Consider the following 16,857-nt stretch of genomic DNA (forward strand, 5'->3'; position numbering starts at 1 on the left):
ACATGAGTGATTATTTATGCAGGTAGTCATCCCTGCAGAGGTTCGTGCATGGTTTGTTTCGGATACAAATAGCCTGGTCAAGTTACTTCTGCCCCTTTCAATTTTGCATCCTATACAAGGAGTCAGGCTGCACCAGAAGCCCTGGCTGGGACCAGCAGGAGTAGGATCAAAACAGCCAAGGAACTCTAGGGACCACCTGCTCCTAACCCTGAACCCACCAGACTGGAGAGGCAGCCAGAAAGGCCCCCAGGAAATGGGTTAACAAAGGCGTGGTGCGCAGACCAAACATAACTAAATATTTTTGCCTTTTATGGGCCAGTGCTCTCGAGTCCCACTTCCTGGAGGTCGTATTCTAAACTTTGCAGTGATGGATGTCAGGGCCGCGTGCCCACGAGCTCCGGCGGAACCCAGATGTCACCCCGGGGGAGGGACACTGCCTTTACCTTGCTATTTTAAGCCGTGAGTTTATAATAATGGACGAGAGAGAAGGCCAACAGGGCAGATGCAGCGTGGGAATGGCCACAGCAGGCAAGGCTGCTGGGGTGCCCCCGAGGAGCTAAGGGTTGCAGCATGTCCAGGAGCTACCCTTGGCTCCTGCTACTAACCCTTCCTGGGCACCACTGCTGTCATGGCAGCTGAGACCCAAGTGGAGATGGCAGAGACTGACGCCTGGGCCTACCCTGGGCAACCTCAGTGCCTGCTGTCATTTGGGACAGCAGACACACACCTGTTGCCAAGTGCAACCTTCCCTACAACTTTTTTTTTCACTGTGCAAATGTTTACCCCTTATTACACTGTTTGCGTACTCTCCTCCTTCGCTGGACCCCATGACCCCCAACGGCCAGACCACATTCTCCTTGTCACCTCTGTGAGAGCAGCTGCTGGCACACACTTAGCAGAGTGGGTGTAATCAATATTTGGGAGCGAAGAATGCCCAAGTCTAAGATGACATTTCTGGAGATGACCAGTAGGGGGCGACCCAACTGTTTCAGCGCAGAGAGTTCCTCAAGCCAAGGTGGTGGTCACACAGGTAAAATCGTGTTACTGAAGCTGTGGTCCTATAGCCAGGAGTCAGCGGCTATTCATAGATGAATCTGTTGAATATTCATGATGAGTCAGACCCCTTGCCTGCCCTGGGGATGTGAGCTAGCTGTGAAGGGGTCTGTTGGGGCTGGGGCTGTTGGCTCCAGGGTCTCAATCAATCCTTTCTCTGGGACAGGGGCGAGCCTATATCGTGGGACATGACAGGACTTTCTGGCTCTTTCTCTCGCAGATCCTAGCAATGAGAAGCATGGCGTGGGAGGACACAGTGGGGACTCGGTCAGTGACGTGGGGTAGGAAGTCAGGAAACACTCTTAGTTCTTAGTTCCCAACGGCACGGCTAGGGAAAACTGCACGGTGTCAGAGAAAACAGACCGACCAGGCCTCCACGCAGCAGGCCCTGCGTCCAACTGCTTGGTGTGACTCCGGGTGAGTGGCTGTCATTCTCTGAGGAAGTTCTTCACCTCTACAAGGGGAATCTTCAGGTGTGAACCAGAGGTCACCACGAGAATGCAATGAGGTGCTGCCAGGAGACGAGCCAGCACCCAGTGACGTCGGAGAGCCACAGTGGTCCCCACAAAGCACCCTCCGTCAGCTGAGGTCCCCTGTAGGATGGAGCATGTTGGCCCCTCCTGGGAGGAAACCTGTTAGATGTACGACCTCTCCTCCCCTCTCCCCAACCCAGTGTTGTTGTTGCAAACTCCAGCAGGCTCTGTCGGTGGCTCTTGGCTCCTGCCAATGGAACCCGGCTTGGGACAGGGATGGGAAGAGATTTGACTTGTCCTTTTGGCGTCTCCCCAGCCTGCGGAGCCCAGGCCTCTCGGAACACCTTGGGGGCTGACGCAGCGGAGGTTCCTGGGCACACACGCGTGGCCGCTCCCGCCAGGAGATTGCCATGCCCCACATTCCCGAGGACGAGGAGCCCCCCGGAGAGGCAGCCCAGAGCCCTGCCGGCCAAGTAAGTGCCCCTTCTCTGCCTTTTGGCTAGCCTGGCCAGGGGCCCAAGCCAAGCGCCCTGGGCTGGCCAGAGGGCTTGCTGGCAGCCTGTACGGGTTGCAGCGGGTGCCTGGGGAAGGTACGCGGTTGTCTGCCCTGGGGAGTGAAGGACACCGAGCTCCCTGGAGCTGCCCACCCAGGCCCCATGGGTTTTATGGGGGAGCCACCTAGACTGTGTCTGACAGAAGCCTGGCCCTTGCAGGCCCCCTCCTTAACTGTTCAAGGTCCCGGGCTGTTGGCACAGGGAGCTGTGTCAGACAGCAAGAGCTCACTTCAAGAATGAATGTGCAAAATGTTATGGTCAGAGGTGCCAAAGGTTTTCATGTAAAACAGGAAACGATGAGAAAGATGGAATGTGAAGGGTCTTACAAAGATGCCACTGCGCAAATGCAAGGCTACTGTTCTCACTAGGGGTTCCATGTCGAGTGTTGATGTTTGTGGTGTTCAACAACAGGAGGTGCTCATGGGAGACCATATTCCTCAGGTCCTACCTAGTAGTACGGGAGAGGAAGGATGTTTTACTGTCGCCAGGCTTGTCCATTTCTCAGAGATCCAAATCATCACCTTGGCCCATTCTTGCCCACCCTCATTATGCTTTCTGTCCAGCTGGACCTGAGTGGTCCTCCAAGGCCATTTTCACCTGACTGTGGACCCCGCAGTTGGTGTGCCCTGCCTTGTGCTGTCTCGGGCCATTTGGCAGTTGTCCACAGTGGCCCGGGCCAGACAGGGAGAGACGCTTGTTAAGGGAGACGAGAATGAGTGAGTGAGCACATGTTTTAGAAACGGGTCGATTCTTAGTGACTGCTTTCATTGTCGGAAGATGTCTGTGAACTTGGATGTCCTAATAGTGGGAGCTGAGATGGTGAGCACTTGGTGCGCAGTAGTTTCAAGGTCGTGGGTTCAGATGCTTCAGAGCCTGGCAGCCTCGGGCGTGGGGGGATGCCCTTGAACATGAGAGGGACAGTGGCCCCAGCCCCCTCCCAGTTGGCTGGGGAGGAAGTTCAGCTCCGGGTTTTATTGATTGTCCTGCTCCTACCCAGGACACCTGGGACCCCTGTGGCTCCTGAGTGCAGAAAGCTTGGTGAGTGACAATATAGAGGGGAACACTCCCCATTGGGAACACTCCCTACCAACATGGCTGCTCCCGGTGTCTCAGGGCACAGTGTCCATCTCCTTACTGTCTGTGCGCCAGCTGTGGACTCCTCTTGCAACAGTGATCTCCGAGCCCTCTCACTTCACTGTGTAAGGGTCCTGGAGCCAAATTTTCCTGCACAAACTTAGCTCTCAAGTCCTGGGCAGCTGCCAGACAACTGCTCCAAAAATCAAAGCCTTCCTAAAACATAATGATGGAGGATCAGCAAAGACAAGCAGCTCTGTTCTCCCTTGATCCAAAGCTCCTAAACTGGGTTCTTTTAAACTCCCAAGAGCAAGGCAACACCAAAGCCCATAGGCTCCTCTCACCCCCATGGCTGCAAATCTCAGACACAGTTCCAGGTGGGGAGTGGGGAGGGATTGTGGGGATGGAGCTGTCTCTAGGGTGACCCCACAAAGCGGAAGGAACTATAGGTTTATGGCCAAGTCAAGGTTAATGAGGCGCAGTTCCCAGCTCCACGTTTGCCTGTCAGCCCTGGCCCAAGAACCTTCTTAAACTAGGGATGCCACTGGATGGGTCATCCTTTCCCTCGAACCTGGCAGGATCAGTGCAGAGCCCGGACCCTGCTGCACTCACAATGAGCTGCTCGGGCAGTCTGGGGACTTCGGGATGGGCTCAGCTGGGCTGGAGCCTGGGCCTCTGGGAGCTGTGGACGCCCAAGGCTGGCCTTGCCAGGTGAATTCCCGCTCTGTAAGCAGGTGAGAGAAGAGCACGTTTCCCTGACGACAGCTCCTGGGGCTTGACCTCCCTGCCCAGCCCTAGCCGAGGGCCCTTCACACAGACACAAGTGCTAGGAGACTGGAGCCTACTTTTGTTTCTGTGTGTGCACACACATGCTCTGTCTACACAGACTCATGCAACATGCTCACACACACATGCACATACATGCTCATAACACAGCATGGATATACACACATGCTTGTATACACACTCAAACACACATGCTCACTCACATGTTTACACGCAACTCTCTCTCTCTCCTCTCCATTCCTGGACAGAAGCCATAGGCAAAGACCACAGAAGAACTAAATTTTCCACAGGGCACTGTGTAAGGCTGGACCCTGGGTATATGCACCGGCTGGCCCCTGAATAGGAAAGGCTCCGAGACAAAAGCTGGCAGCCAGGGGTTCAGGCAGGAGTGGAAACTGCCAGAATACTAGTCTGGGACAGGATGATGGCTGCCAGAACCAGCGGGAAGGTGAACCCCAAGCCAGTCACCGTGGGAACTTGTAGCTGGGGCTCTGTAGGATAGCCCATCACAGGGAGCTCACTCCCTCACCAGGGCGCCCGGGCTGTGGGTGGTCAGCTTGCTCATTCTTGGACCTCTGTGCCTTCCGTGAAGCCTGCATCCTCTTGGGACTGCCGTGTCTCCCTCCCTTGGGTTCTTATTGTCTGTTCCCAGGCAGTGTTTGGAGCCTTGCCACCCCCTGCTTGGGGAGCAGCCTGTCACCCCCTTTTCCAGTGCTCAAGCCCTTAGGCTGGTCTGGCCTGGGCATCCATGATCCTTTGGGCTCTGCTCTGCAGTCCTGCCTGGGACTGGGAAGTGGCTGACACCTGGCTCATGTTAGCTGTTATAGCTCCATGGCCATGGCTCTTGCTTCCACATCCTCCTTCAGGGGTCTGTAAGAAACCCTAGGGCAGGTCAGTGCAGGTCACAAGCTGATTCCATACCTGTGCCCTGTCTGCCCCAGTAGCTCCTGCCACTCCCACTCCCCCACCCCCCTTCTGCACTGCCCACAAGCCAGCACCATGTGCTGTGAGTTATTTCATTGTACTAACTCATTCCTCTTCCAGTCATCTCTATTTCATAGCCAAGGAAACTGAAGCACATAGGAAGTTAACCACTGTCTCCTGAGATCACACAGCTCCCTAGGTGGCAGACCCAGAACTTGAGCTCCTGCAGCTTGGCCAAAGCATTGTCGACTTTTCCTCCGGGATCACTATGGGGTCTGGGTCGAGGGGCTGCTGTGCTAGATCCAAAGCCACTGCCTAAGGGACTGACCTGGGTGCCAACAGAAGTCACTGTTAGGTGAGCCCCAAAACACCACAGCTTGGGTCCTGGCGTCTCAACATCCCCTTCTTTCAGCGTCACACACCCCAGTTGGGAAACACATGGCATGGAGCTACCATGCCATGGCTGGTCCAGAGCATACATAAGGCCATCTCAACAAAAACAAAATTTAGAATATAAGCTTACTTTGATGTAGAAATGTTTTTGAAACCCATGCATAATATTTTCATAATAGTATTTACATGATTTTTTAAAAAAAGATTTATTTTATTTGTTTGAAAGGCAGATTGAGGGAGGAAAAGAAGAGGGAAAGAGATCTTCCATCCACTGGTTCACTCCCCAAAGGCTGCACTGGCTAGAGCAGGGCCAGATTGAAATGGGGAGGGGCAGGAACTCCATCCATGTCTCCCACGTGGGTGGCAGGAGTGCAAATACTTGGCTGTTTTCTGTTGCTTTCCCAGGTGCTTTAGCAGGGAGCTAGATTGGAAATACAGCAGCTGGGACCCAAACCAGTGTTCTGGTATGGGATGCTGGCATCATGGCACCACTTGTGCCACAAAACTGACCCTTTGGTGATTTATTTATGTATTTGAAAGTGAGAGTTGCAGAGAGAGTAGGAGAGAGAGAGAGATCTTCCATTCGCAGGTTTACCCCATAGTTGGCAACAACTGCCAGGGCTGGGCCAGGCTTAAGCCAGGAGCCAGGAAATTATTCCAGGTCTCCCACTTGAGCTCAGAGGCTGACACACTTAGGACACCACATTAGCAGGGAGCTGGATCAGAAGTGGAGCAGCCAGGATAGCTTCTTATCCCCTGCCTATATGGCATTGCATGTGGTGGCTTTACCCACTATACCACAACACCAACTCATCTGTGACCTTTGTATACATGGATTTCAAAAAACATTAGCATCAAAATAGACTTATGTTTTAATTATGTTTTCCAAGAATGCTTTGAAGTGCCCTTTAGATATCCTCAAGTGTCTTTCTTGTGTTTAAAATATTTTAAAATTTATTTTTAAAATTTCTTTGAAAGGCAGAGAGGAAAAACAACAACAACAAAACAAAATCAAGCAAAACTTCTATCTGCTGGTTCACTCCCCAGGTGCCTGCAGCAGCCAGAGCTGGGCCAAGTCTAAGACACGAGCCCTGAATTCCATCCAGGTCTCGTGGCAGGGACCCTAGCACTTGGGTTCTCTCCAACAACCTCCCATGGAGTACATTAGCAGGAAGCTGGACTGAGCAGCAAACCAGGACTCAGATCCAGGCCCCGTATGGGGGACGCAAGCATCTCAAGCCCTCAACTCACCAGTGGTGCTCCTGCTCTTCCCCACCTCCCCCGCAGTTTTTCTGTAACCGCGAGGCAGTTGGAGTGGGCTCTGCAGCAGCAGCCCTAGATAAGATCTGCTCATGGCTGTGAAGCCGCCAGGCTTCCTCCCCTTTGGCTTATGGCGGGAGAGTATGCGAATTGCCGCCCTCAGTTTCAGCCTGTTAGTGGGCTGGGCTCGGGGCCAGTTTTGCTGGTCTGACCTTTTGGAAATGAGGGGTGACCAAGCAATATTCCTTCTGGAATCCTTCTGGAAGGCACAGGAGCTGCTTCTGATGTGTAGGCACCTTGTAGAAGCAGCTCTTCTACAAGAACCCTGTGTGTGCAAGTGTGCGGGAGACCCTGGGTGAGGTGGCCGTTCACCCTGCCTCAGCCTCCTCAGCTGTACAGGAAGAACCACAAGCCACAGCTGTCACGGACTACTCACAATGTCCATCCACCAGAGTTGAAGACTTTATCCCATTTACCGCCCGCAGTTCCTGGGAGTGGGCATTTCGCCTAGTGGTTATGATGTGTTTCACATCAGAGTGCCTGCGTTTGATACTTGGTCCCAGCTTTCTGCTGAAGCAGAAGTCATGGGCTCGTGCAGAGGCAGCACTGGGCTCTCTGCCACCCACGTGGAGACCTGGACCAAGCTATTGCCTGCCAGCTTGGCCTGGCCCAGCCTCTTAGGGAGGAAACCAGCAGATGGGGAGCTCTGTCTCTTTCTAGTTCCACCTCTCATGTACACAAATTAACACAACCAAAGATTCCACAATGCCTTTATAATGTCAGTGCTGTCATTACTTCTTATGATGTATGCAGGGCCTAAGACAGAAAGGCCAAGTGTTGAGCACTGAGGAACTAAGTGGCTGATGCTCCGTGCAGACCCAGGCAGACTAGCTAGTCTTCAACGGCCAAGTGAGAGGTGTGAAGCACCAAGCATAACACCAGCTTGGAGCTGTGCTCAGTTCCCAGTACCACACTGGGTGGCCTCCAGAGAGCTTCCGTGGACCTCTACAATCACTCTGATTGGCATTGTGAGGCAGGCAGTTGGAGGTTGCTATCCCCAGGAAAGGGAGAGCTCAGTATCTCATCCACCCAAATGAAGAAGATGTTTAGGGTCTTACACTTTTTACACTTGTTATCTCAGTGAACCCTTAGAACACTCCTGAAAGTAGCAATGACTATACCCATCTTCCAGACCAGGAAATGAGGACTTGGAAAGGATAAATCATATAACAAAGAAGTAGCAAGGCCTGGATTCCACATCTCACAATATTGGCTAAGGCAATGGGAGTATTGTTGAATTTTCTTCTTTCTGGTCAGAAAATACTGTATTAGGCTACAGGAAAGGGGCCAAGTGACTTGCATGCGACAGGTGCTTCATACACATGAAATGGAGCTGTATTTAGTCAACAAGTGCTCATGGAGCATCAGCCATGAGAAGCCCTATACCCTTGTAGTCTAACAACATCACTCTCCTGTCTGATTTGCTCTTGTGTTCTGCTGTGACCTCTGAGCAGGAGCTGGAGGGCGTTTGTTCTATGCCATCCCTGAGACTTCTGCTTCAGCAGACTGCTGGCTCCACCCTCCATGGGGCCTCCCCCCTGGGCTGCTCAATGCCTCTGTCCACAGGCCAGCAAAAAGGCTGTGTCTGCAGCAGCCTCAAGACCCCTTGGGAAATGGGTGTGCCCTTGCTGGAGGGAAGGGGTCCATGACCCAAGGGGTCAGGTCTCTGTAGGGCGTGAAGATGAAGTGGAGAAGTGTGCAAAGCACACACAGCCTGGTAAGGGCTGGGCAGGGGAGGTACAAGGCCCCCTGCTCAGTGAGGACTCTCTCACCAGGCTCCCTGAGTGCCAGGCCCCCAGTTACCTCACAACCACTGAGGTAAGTGTGGTTAGTAGCCTGTGCCACACATGAGAAACACAAGACAGGCAAGTATAGGCTAATTCCAGAAACAGGGGAAGTACTTGAATATTTCAACTGAGGGTTTTCATTTCATCTCAGCTGAGTTCATTTTGATTGATGTCACATCCTACATGAGAATAGCCTCAATTAAGACCTCCCGTTAAAAGTTTTTCAAGTAAATGATGAGCAAAACATTGGGATCTTACTGTGGTTTGAATGTGATATGGCCCTTTCCCCAACCCATATAGCAATTTCTTTTTTTTTTTAAAGATTTATTCATTTTATTACAGCCAGATATACAGAGAGGAGGAGAGACAGAGAGGAAGATCTTCCGTCCGATGATTCACTCCCCAAGTGAGCCGCAACGGACTGATGCGTGCTGATCCGAAGCCGGGAACCTGGAACCTCTTCCGGGTCTCCCACGTGGGTGCAGTGTCCCAATGCATTGGGCCGTCCTCGACTGCTTTCCCAGGCCACAAGCAGGGAGCTGGATGGAAGTGGAGCTGCCGGGATTAGAACCGGCGCCCATATGGGATTCTGGGGCTTTCAAGGCGAGGACTTTAGCCGCTAGGCCACACCGCTGGGCCCCCCATATAGCAATTTCATCCCCAAGGTCTTGAGTTAATGACATTTAGGAGGTGCAAAATTGACTATGGCACAGCTTGTGGCAAGTGATTAGATTACATCAGTGCTTTTGTGTGGAGCCTGTTGGATTGGATCCTGGTGACAGATCAGGCTCTCTGTCTCTTGCTGTGTGATGCTCTGTGCTGCCAGCCAGAAGGCCAGGGCCAGATGAGGGCCCTCAGTCTTGCATTTCCAGAACTGCAGGTCCAGGTCAGCTTCTCTCCTCTGTGAAGGTGGTTTGCCTCAGGTATCCTGTTATGATAAGAAAAAAAAAATAGCGCGAATACAAATCTGGTATTGGTGACTCATCACATATCACAGAATATTGGTGACAACTGTTGGGCACCTGCTACATGGTCTCATTTCTGCAAGGTAGATATTATTATCTCTCTATATAAACTGTCTCTGAGCAGTTATATAGTTGTTAAAATTTTTATATCATGTCATGGTTGAATGGCGATTAAACCCAAGTTTCCTGATGAGGGAGTCTTGTCCATATAGTCAGTGCCCCAAAACACCAGAGGCCACAAGGGGCGCGAAACCCCACCCTTTATGGAAATGAGGCTTGGGAAGTGTTGCAAGGGTAGTTGCAGCAGACTGGTCCCCAGTGGTTCTGGTCACAGGATGAGAGCTATGTGATTATATCTGTGAAGTACCTAGCAGTTAGTGGTTGCAGTCAGCAGTGCACATTACAATAACGTGTCCTTAGCTCCTACTGTAAGCAATGGACAGAGTTCCTAATGGAAGCACATTGCTCTTGACTCCTCTGTCCTGCTGGCTGTGAGCTACCTGGGGCCAGGAGCTGTACCCTTCATGTTTGTATCTCCAGTTCTCAATATAGGCTCCAGCATGGAGTTGGCACTTAGGGAAAGAAGGAAGAAAAGGAGGGATGGAGGGAGGAATGGGAAATAAAAATAGTGGAACGGATGAATTGATTAATTGGGTGGGTGGATAGGTAAGTGGATGGATGAATAGATGGGTGGGTGGATGTGTGAGTGGATGAATCAATGGAATGGATAGATGGTTATATGATAGGTTGGCTGGAAAACTGGATAGATAGATGATTACTTGACAATATTGAAGGGCAGAGGAAGGGGAGATAGGAATGGCACCAGAATGGGAAGGAAGGAAGGGAGTTGGAGGTGATGGATGGGTGCTGACTGTCCGGCTGATGCTTCTTGGAATAGCGTGAGACCCACTCCGCTGAAGTCTGCGAACACGAGCGTGAAGACATGAAGAAGGAGGTGGGGCCATGGGGTGACTTCCAGGCATGGAGAGGACAATGGCAGGGAAGAGGATCCATTAGAGGCAGGACCAGGGCTGGGGCGTGGGAGGATGCCCAGGGTGGACCTCTGAGAGCCCTCCGGGAACTGGCGGACTGGCCTCTTGGGCTGGGCAGGGAGGAGTTCGTCTCCAGCTGACCTCCATGTAGTCCCTTCCGCTCCTTCCTGTGCCCTCCGAACTTGCTGCTGGGAAAATCCTTTTCTTGCAGGTCCCCAGAGGGACCTCATGGTTGCCAAGGCCCCTCTACTCAGGCAGTCCCTGTTTGCCCTCGGGGCTGTGAGAGGGAGGCTGGGGTACAGCCACAGCAGTGTCCAACCCCACTCCTCCAGGCCAGCTGTGGCTTTGTCTCATTGAATCCTCTCTAAAAGCCTGAAGATGAGAGCAATTTGCTGTATCTAATGTATGAGATCATGAAAACTTGAGGAGTGAGATCACTTTCCCCACAATGCTCAAATGGCATTCCAGCCCCCTTGCCGTCTTGGTGACCTCACATTGCCTGTCCACTGCAGGACTGAGTTTCCCATGCAGGTTTGCCTGGCCTGGCCTGGTCTGGGGCTGTTCCTTAACCTTTGCCGTCCAGACCTACTGATGCAGCCCTGCAGACAGGAGGGTGATGCTCCCATCCCTGTGCTGGACAGAAGGGGAGATGCAGGCACATTCTCCTTAGGAACAGAGTAGTGATGCTTCTCTCAGATTGATGGGAGGAGAACAGCACCCTTGACCGGCTGGCTTATTGCAGGGTGAACCTGCTTTGGGAAGTCCCCACCCCACGGGGCTGGCTTGACTGATGCCAGGGATAGGAAATGGCCCCCCTGGGAGGCTCGGCCCTCTAGCAGGTGAGATGAGCACCAGCTGTGTGGTCAGCCACATGGTGGTTCTCGGGCTGCCTGGAGGAAGAGGCACCTAATAAGAGGGAGAGTGCAGCTGGAAAGTCGAAGCCTGGGGGGGTGTCCTGGAGGCCTGAGGCCAAAGATGGGAGACAGCTGCAGGCATGGTGCGACACAGTCGTGGCTTGCCACTTGCCCTACTCCCAGGCTGCACAACCTGGGGACAGAGTAGCTCTGCCATTAATCAAGCGAAGGCCAGAGTCGGAAAAGAGGTGGGAGAGGAAGTCATTATGCAATTCTGTGATACAATCCAGGCTCCTGGCTTCACTTTCATCTCATTTCCTTTTCTGGGTTCTGTGAGTTCAGGAGGTGTCAGCAGGCATGGCTGGTGGATGGTGTCTTGAAGCTCAGTATCAGAATGATTGCATTAGGTGTGAAGGCACCAGAGGCGGCTGGGGTGGGGCTGGGGTGGCCAGATGTCCCCGGGGAGCTGCTTTGTGGCTCCTGAGTTCACTCCCAGGAGCTGCTCAGACCCAGCAATCTTCACAAAACCAAGTCCCAAAGAAGTTAATTTGATCCCCAACGCCTTGATGGCAACACATAAAAAGTCTAACACTTACTGAGCATTTACCAGGCACCAGGGCCCATGCACAGGCTTTCTAGGTAGGGCTGCCAGACAGTTCTGTTCATGCAACGTCACAGTCATCCTTGCCATGAAAGCTTCTTCGTTGATTGTTTGAAATTCAGATGTAATGGAGTAGGCGTCCTGGTTTGTATCTGGAACTCCTATCTCTGTTTCAACCCCTTTCATCCTTACAATTACCCTGTGACATGGTGATGCCTCAGATAGGGTAACCAAGGCCCAGAGAGGCCAGGCATCCTTCCCCAGGTCACACAGCTAGGAAGTGGGAAGCTGCTAGTATGCCCTAGAGTTGGTGTGGCTCCAGAGCCTCAGACCCTTGAAGCATGCAGCTATTCACTGGCCTGGGTTGCAGGCTGTCCCTGCGGTCCTCCTAGCAAGGGTGTCTGTAGCCTGCTGCTCAGGAGAACTCTGCAAGAGGCAGAGAAAACTCCTACCACAGAGCAGCCTGCTCCACCGCAGAGGGTGCTGTCACAGAGGAGGCAGGGGCTTTTGCTCCCCTGACCATCCCATCACACTTGCAGGAAGCCCTGTTTAGGCATGCCTGGCTCCTGGGCCCAGGGAATACTTACCACAACAGGCTTTTCACAAGGGTTTCTTGAACCACTGGACAGAGCAAAGTGTAATAACGTTGGGGTGTTCCCAGGCTCCGCCCCTCCCAGCACAGTTCCCTGGGCTACAAGGCCCTCCCTTGAGTCAGTCATGAGAGGTGAGGATGAGCAGCACTAGATGGAGCTAGGGGAGTGAAGCTGGGAGGAGGTGAGAATGGAGATCATGGCAATGGGGACAGAGCCCTCAGTGTTGGGTGGGAGTGAGAAGAGTGCAGGGGAACCACGGGGAGAGGGCAGGTGAGGATTAGAATTGAGATTCAGTGCCCCTTTCGGGGTCTGTTGGAAAAGGAGGCCAGAGCCATTTTTGTTCTTTCTTCTCTCTGTTGTGTGTGTTCACTTTAAATATTAATTTATGTATCTGAAAGAGTGTTAGAGAGAGAGAGAGAGAGAGAGAGAAACTGAGATCTTCCATTCACTAGTTCACTCTCCCAAATGACTTCAATGGTCAGGGCTGGACCAAGCCAGCACCAGAAGCCAGGGACTTTTTCTGGGTGTCCCACTTGGGTGCAGGGGTCCAGGGACTTGGGTCATTCTCTGTTACTTTTACCAGCAGGGAGCTGGATTGGAAGTGGAGTAGCCAGGATTTGAACTGATTGCCATGTGGGATGCCAGGCACTGCAGGTGGCAGCTTGTCTTGCTGCACTACAGTGCTAGCCCCAGAGAACAGAGCTGTTTCTGTGCTGGTTTCCTCATCTGGAGAACAATCTGTAATGCACTCCCTCCAAGCACTCAGGTCACGTGGACCACAAACAGCTCAGCTTCAGATCCAAACCAGAGATGATGGGAGATGTGCACGACCCTGTGTCTGCTAGGGAAACCATGTTTATCAAATTGTCTTCCTATTTCTATGATCTCTGATTTTCCTGCTTTATTTTTTTCTTATTGGTTATTTCAAATTGCTCTTAGCAGTAAGTAGCATTTTTGTTTGTTTGTTTTTTGTGGCCAAAGAAAATTAACTCTGTATTCTCATCACTGAGATTACAGAGTAGATTGAACTCTTGGAAATGGAGCCAAACTGACCACAATGACCACCTGCGGGCTCTCAGGACATGAACCGAAGCGGTGACTTTGTGACTGGCACTTCCTGCTGCTTTAAATAGGGGTAGTCCATTTCCACTAACACATGCTAGCAGTTTGGAGGAGCCATGTTTACAGCCACGCAGGAGATACCCAGATGAAGTGGATCCAGGAGATGTCAGGGCAAATGTCCCCTGCCCCCGGAAACAAGGCCAGGATGAGGCTCATGTGACACAGGGGCAGTGACCCAGATGCCCAGGGTCCAGGTGGCAGAAACAACTGCAGCAGGTCAGGCTAAGAGAGCTGGGGTCAAAACAGGAACCTGAGAGTGCCCAAAACTTCCCGTCTCAGGAAAAGCAGTGTCTCTGGACCCTCAAGTAAACTCTCAATTCCAACATCTTGGTAAGTGATTTAAAAACTTGTCAACAGTGCTGCTAGCAAAGGAGCTCTCTCATGTGCATCATGAATTTGCATCAGCCCACACATTCCTTGATGACTTCCGAGAGGCCACGGCAGCTGGAAGCTCATGTATTGATGTGAGGGAAGCAGCCTCTGGAAACAGCCCTCCCTGCTCTTCAGAGAAGCCACACAGGGGAACTCCTTGGTCCTTCCCTTTCCCTGGGTCTGCCACTTAGTCTGGCACCCACCCCATCCTTGCCTGCCACTTCCGCATCCTACATCTACCACTTCCTGCTGTCCCACTGTGTGTCCTTAGACCCCATTCCACATCTCTAGAGCCCCCTGTTCTTTTCTTGGCCTGTTGGAGACCTCTGCCTCTTAGCTGCTACTCCTGCCTCTATCAGGGGAGCCCAGTGGACAAACAAGAGGATTTTCACTTCTAATCAGAGGTAGAACCACTGTTCATTTGAACAACAGCTGTGGTCAGTGGGGATCTGTGGCCCCTATGGTGCTTTTCAGAGAGCAGGTGCCTTTATCATGCCCCTTTTGCCAGCATCACCTCCTTCTGAGACAGAGCCACCCTTCAGCCATTCAGCCATTGTGGGAACTGGGGGCTCGTGCAGTAAGAGAACACAGCGAATGGTCAGCTCACCACCAGCCCACCAAGGTGATCCTCTCTGCGGAATGAGCTGTGACTTGGGGAGGTGTCCTTGACAGAAGGAGGGAGGTATACCTGTGTATTCGCAGGAGTGGAGCTCTGGGACCATGAGGACGGCTGGGCCAGCCTTGGTTCCAGCCAGCAGCAGCATCATGCTGAGTCCTGCCACTCCACCTCAGACAACCAAATGAAGAGTCGCACAGTTCCAACTTAGCAGTGAGCACCTCCAAATTTCTAGGGTGGGGTGTTGGGTCTGGGGAGGGGGCACAGGACCTGGATTAAAAAGCTCATATCCCAAATCAGAGTACCCTGAAGCAGCACTTGGCTCTGGCTCCTGACCCCAGCCTCCTGCCAGTGTAGAACCTGGGAAGTAGCTCAAGCACTCAAGCACTTGTGCTCATGCCTCCCACACAGGAATCCTAGATTGTTTCTGGATTCTGGCTTTGGCCATAGCCCAGTCCCAGCTGTTACAGGTGCTTGGGAAGAGAACAAGAAGACCTCTCTCTCTCTCTCTCCCTTTTGTTTTAGTTCTCCCCATCCTTCCTGTCTTTGCTCTCTCTCCTCTCTGATCTTTCTGTCTCCTCTCCTCCTCAAAAAACTCAGAATCCCATGGGGAGAACAGATATGTTAGTAAATGCCTCTTCCATCCTCTCACCCAGCGTGAATCACGAGGGCTCGTGGGTGGGTGGACCTGCTGTCAACATGTCTGGCTCATCTTTGGGTCACGAAGTTATACCCAAGCCTCACCTTCAGGCTGTCCTATGCCTAAAATCTTATAGACTAAATCTCTTGGAGTAGCATTGAGGGTCTTTCAGGCACTGTCTCTGTCTTTTATCCTAGTTTCCCATTGGTGCTGATCCTGGCCCCTTCTCTCTCACACACCACATAGTCCAGGCTGCTGACCCAGCTGCATGGCACATCTCCAATGCCTATTTTGGCCTCTCCACTGATACTGTTCCTTTCACTGCCAGCTGTGCCCCTCCTACTACTGTTCTCTCTGTGCCCTGCCTGATTATGAGCCCTACAGGATCTTGCCTTTATATCCCAAGCTGTTCCTGCTCCATGGTGGGAAGTATGCTAAAAAGCATTTGATGAATGAAAAGTAACCTGACTATGAAAAGACCAGATACTGAGGACCTTAATATTTTTCATCTTCACACCAACTTTGTGACTCAGATGTCCTGATCATGGAGCGTGGAGCACAGAGAGGTTAAAGAGCTTGCCAAGGACACACAGCTGAGTAAGCAGCCCATTCTGAAGTCCCTGCCCAGGGTACCCTCTGACTCCAGCCACTGCAGTTCCCTGTGCGAAAAGATCCTGGGTCCGAGCACAGGGTCCTGGAAGCGTCTTCTCAAGGATCTGGCTTAGGCTTTCCAAAACAAGCATCTTTTCCGCAGAGGAAGCACACAGAGTTCCCCAGCGTGGCTCTCACAGAGCTCCAGCCCACACAGCCTCGTGTCGGGGGTCATGGGAGGGACTGTGGGATTTAAGCAATCCACACAGCACTGCTCAAGATCCATGCAGCAAGAAGTTGCACTGTGCAAAGACGAGAGGGCTTCTTCCCCACCCTGCCAGGAACCCACAGCTGTGCCCTGAGGGCCCAGGTATGCAATTCAGTCCTTTGGCTCCAGGACTTGCTGTAGCCCACTGGCTGCTCCCCAGCCCCACTTTCAGTGCGGGCCAGTGGAGGTCAACATGGACTCAGAAGGACGTGGTTCTCCTGGAACCACTGGCACCCACTGCCCCAAAAGTTACAGGACACAGCCCCAGCTTTTGGAGGCCCCTGGCAGCTGTGGCAACATGTGCCAGCCAGGGATGTGGGAAGGTAGAGGGCAGTGGCAGGACTGTCCTAAGTTCATGGGTGGACATTTGAGAGGACCTAAGTGAGCCTTCCAGGCATACCTAGAAAAGTCTGGGACGGGCATACTGCAGCAGGAGGTAGTTAGTAGTTAAGACCCAGAGATACTGTATGTTACCAGTAGCATAATCCGATTTTACCTCCCATATGGTCATGCTGCCTGGAAAGACACAATTTCAGGTGCTTCTTTGTGGATCTTGTTGCTTTTGTTTCATTCACTCGTTTATTCACTCCACACATATTTATTATACTCTTGAAAGGGTCTTAACACTATGCTGCCTACCATCAGCAGCACTTGAGGCAGATTCCAAATTCACCAGCTTAGGATGAACTAACACATTTTGACTATGACCAGCTTAACAACCATAAAAGAATGCCTCAGAAATCTAAGGACTAGCCAATAACTTTGCTTTAGAATTATTTGTATGTGTTTAGTATTTATTTGTGTACAAAATCTTATAAGGTGACAAAAATGAAACTACATTCCGCTGCACACTGAGTAAATCTCCTTTATTGAAGTGTC

At 52.0% G+C, this 16,857-nt stretch overlaps 1 protein-coding gene across 1 annotated transcript in view; it reads left to right on the forward strand.

Moving 5' to 3' along the window:
- The window catches only part of IRAG1 (inositol 1,4,5-triphosphate receptor associated 1), a 100,447-nt gene that overhangs the window by 38,294 nt on the left and 45,296 nt on the right, over positions 1 to 16,857 (forward strand). The window contains 2 exon segments of the mRNA XM_004593787.4: positions 1,843 to 1,901; positions 1,904 to 1,999. Coding sequence (XP_004593844.2) covers positions 1,843 to 1,901; positions 1,904 to 1,999 — 155 coding nt within the window.

Source organism: Ochotona princeps, chromosome 4 (assembly GCF_030435755.1).
Source record: "Ochotona princeps isolate mOchPri1 chromosome 4, mOchPri1.hap1, whole genome shotgun sequence".
NCBI lineage: Eukaryota > Metazoa > Chordata > Mammalia > Lagomorpha > Ochotonidae > Ochotona > Ochotona princeps.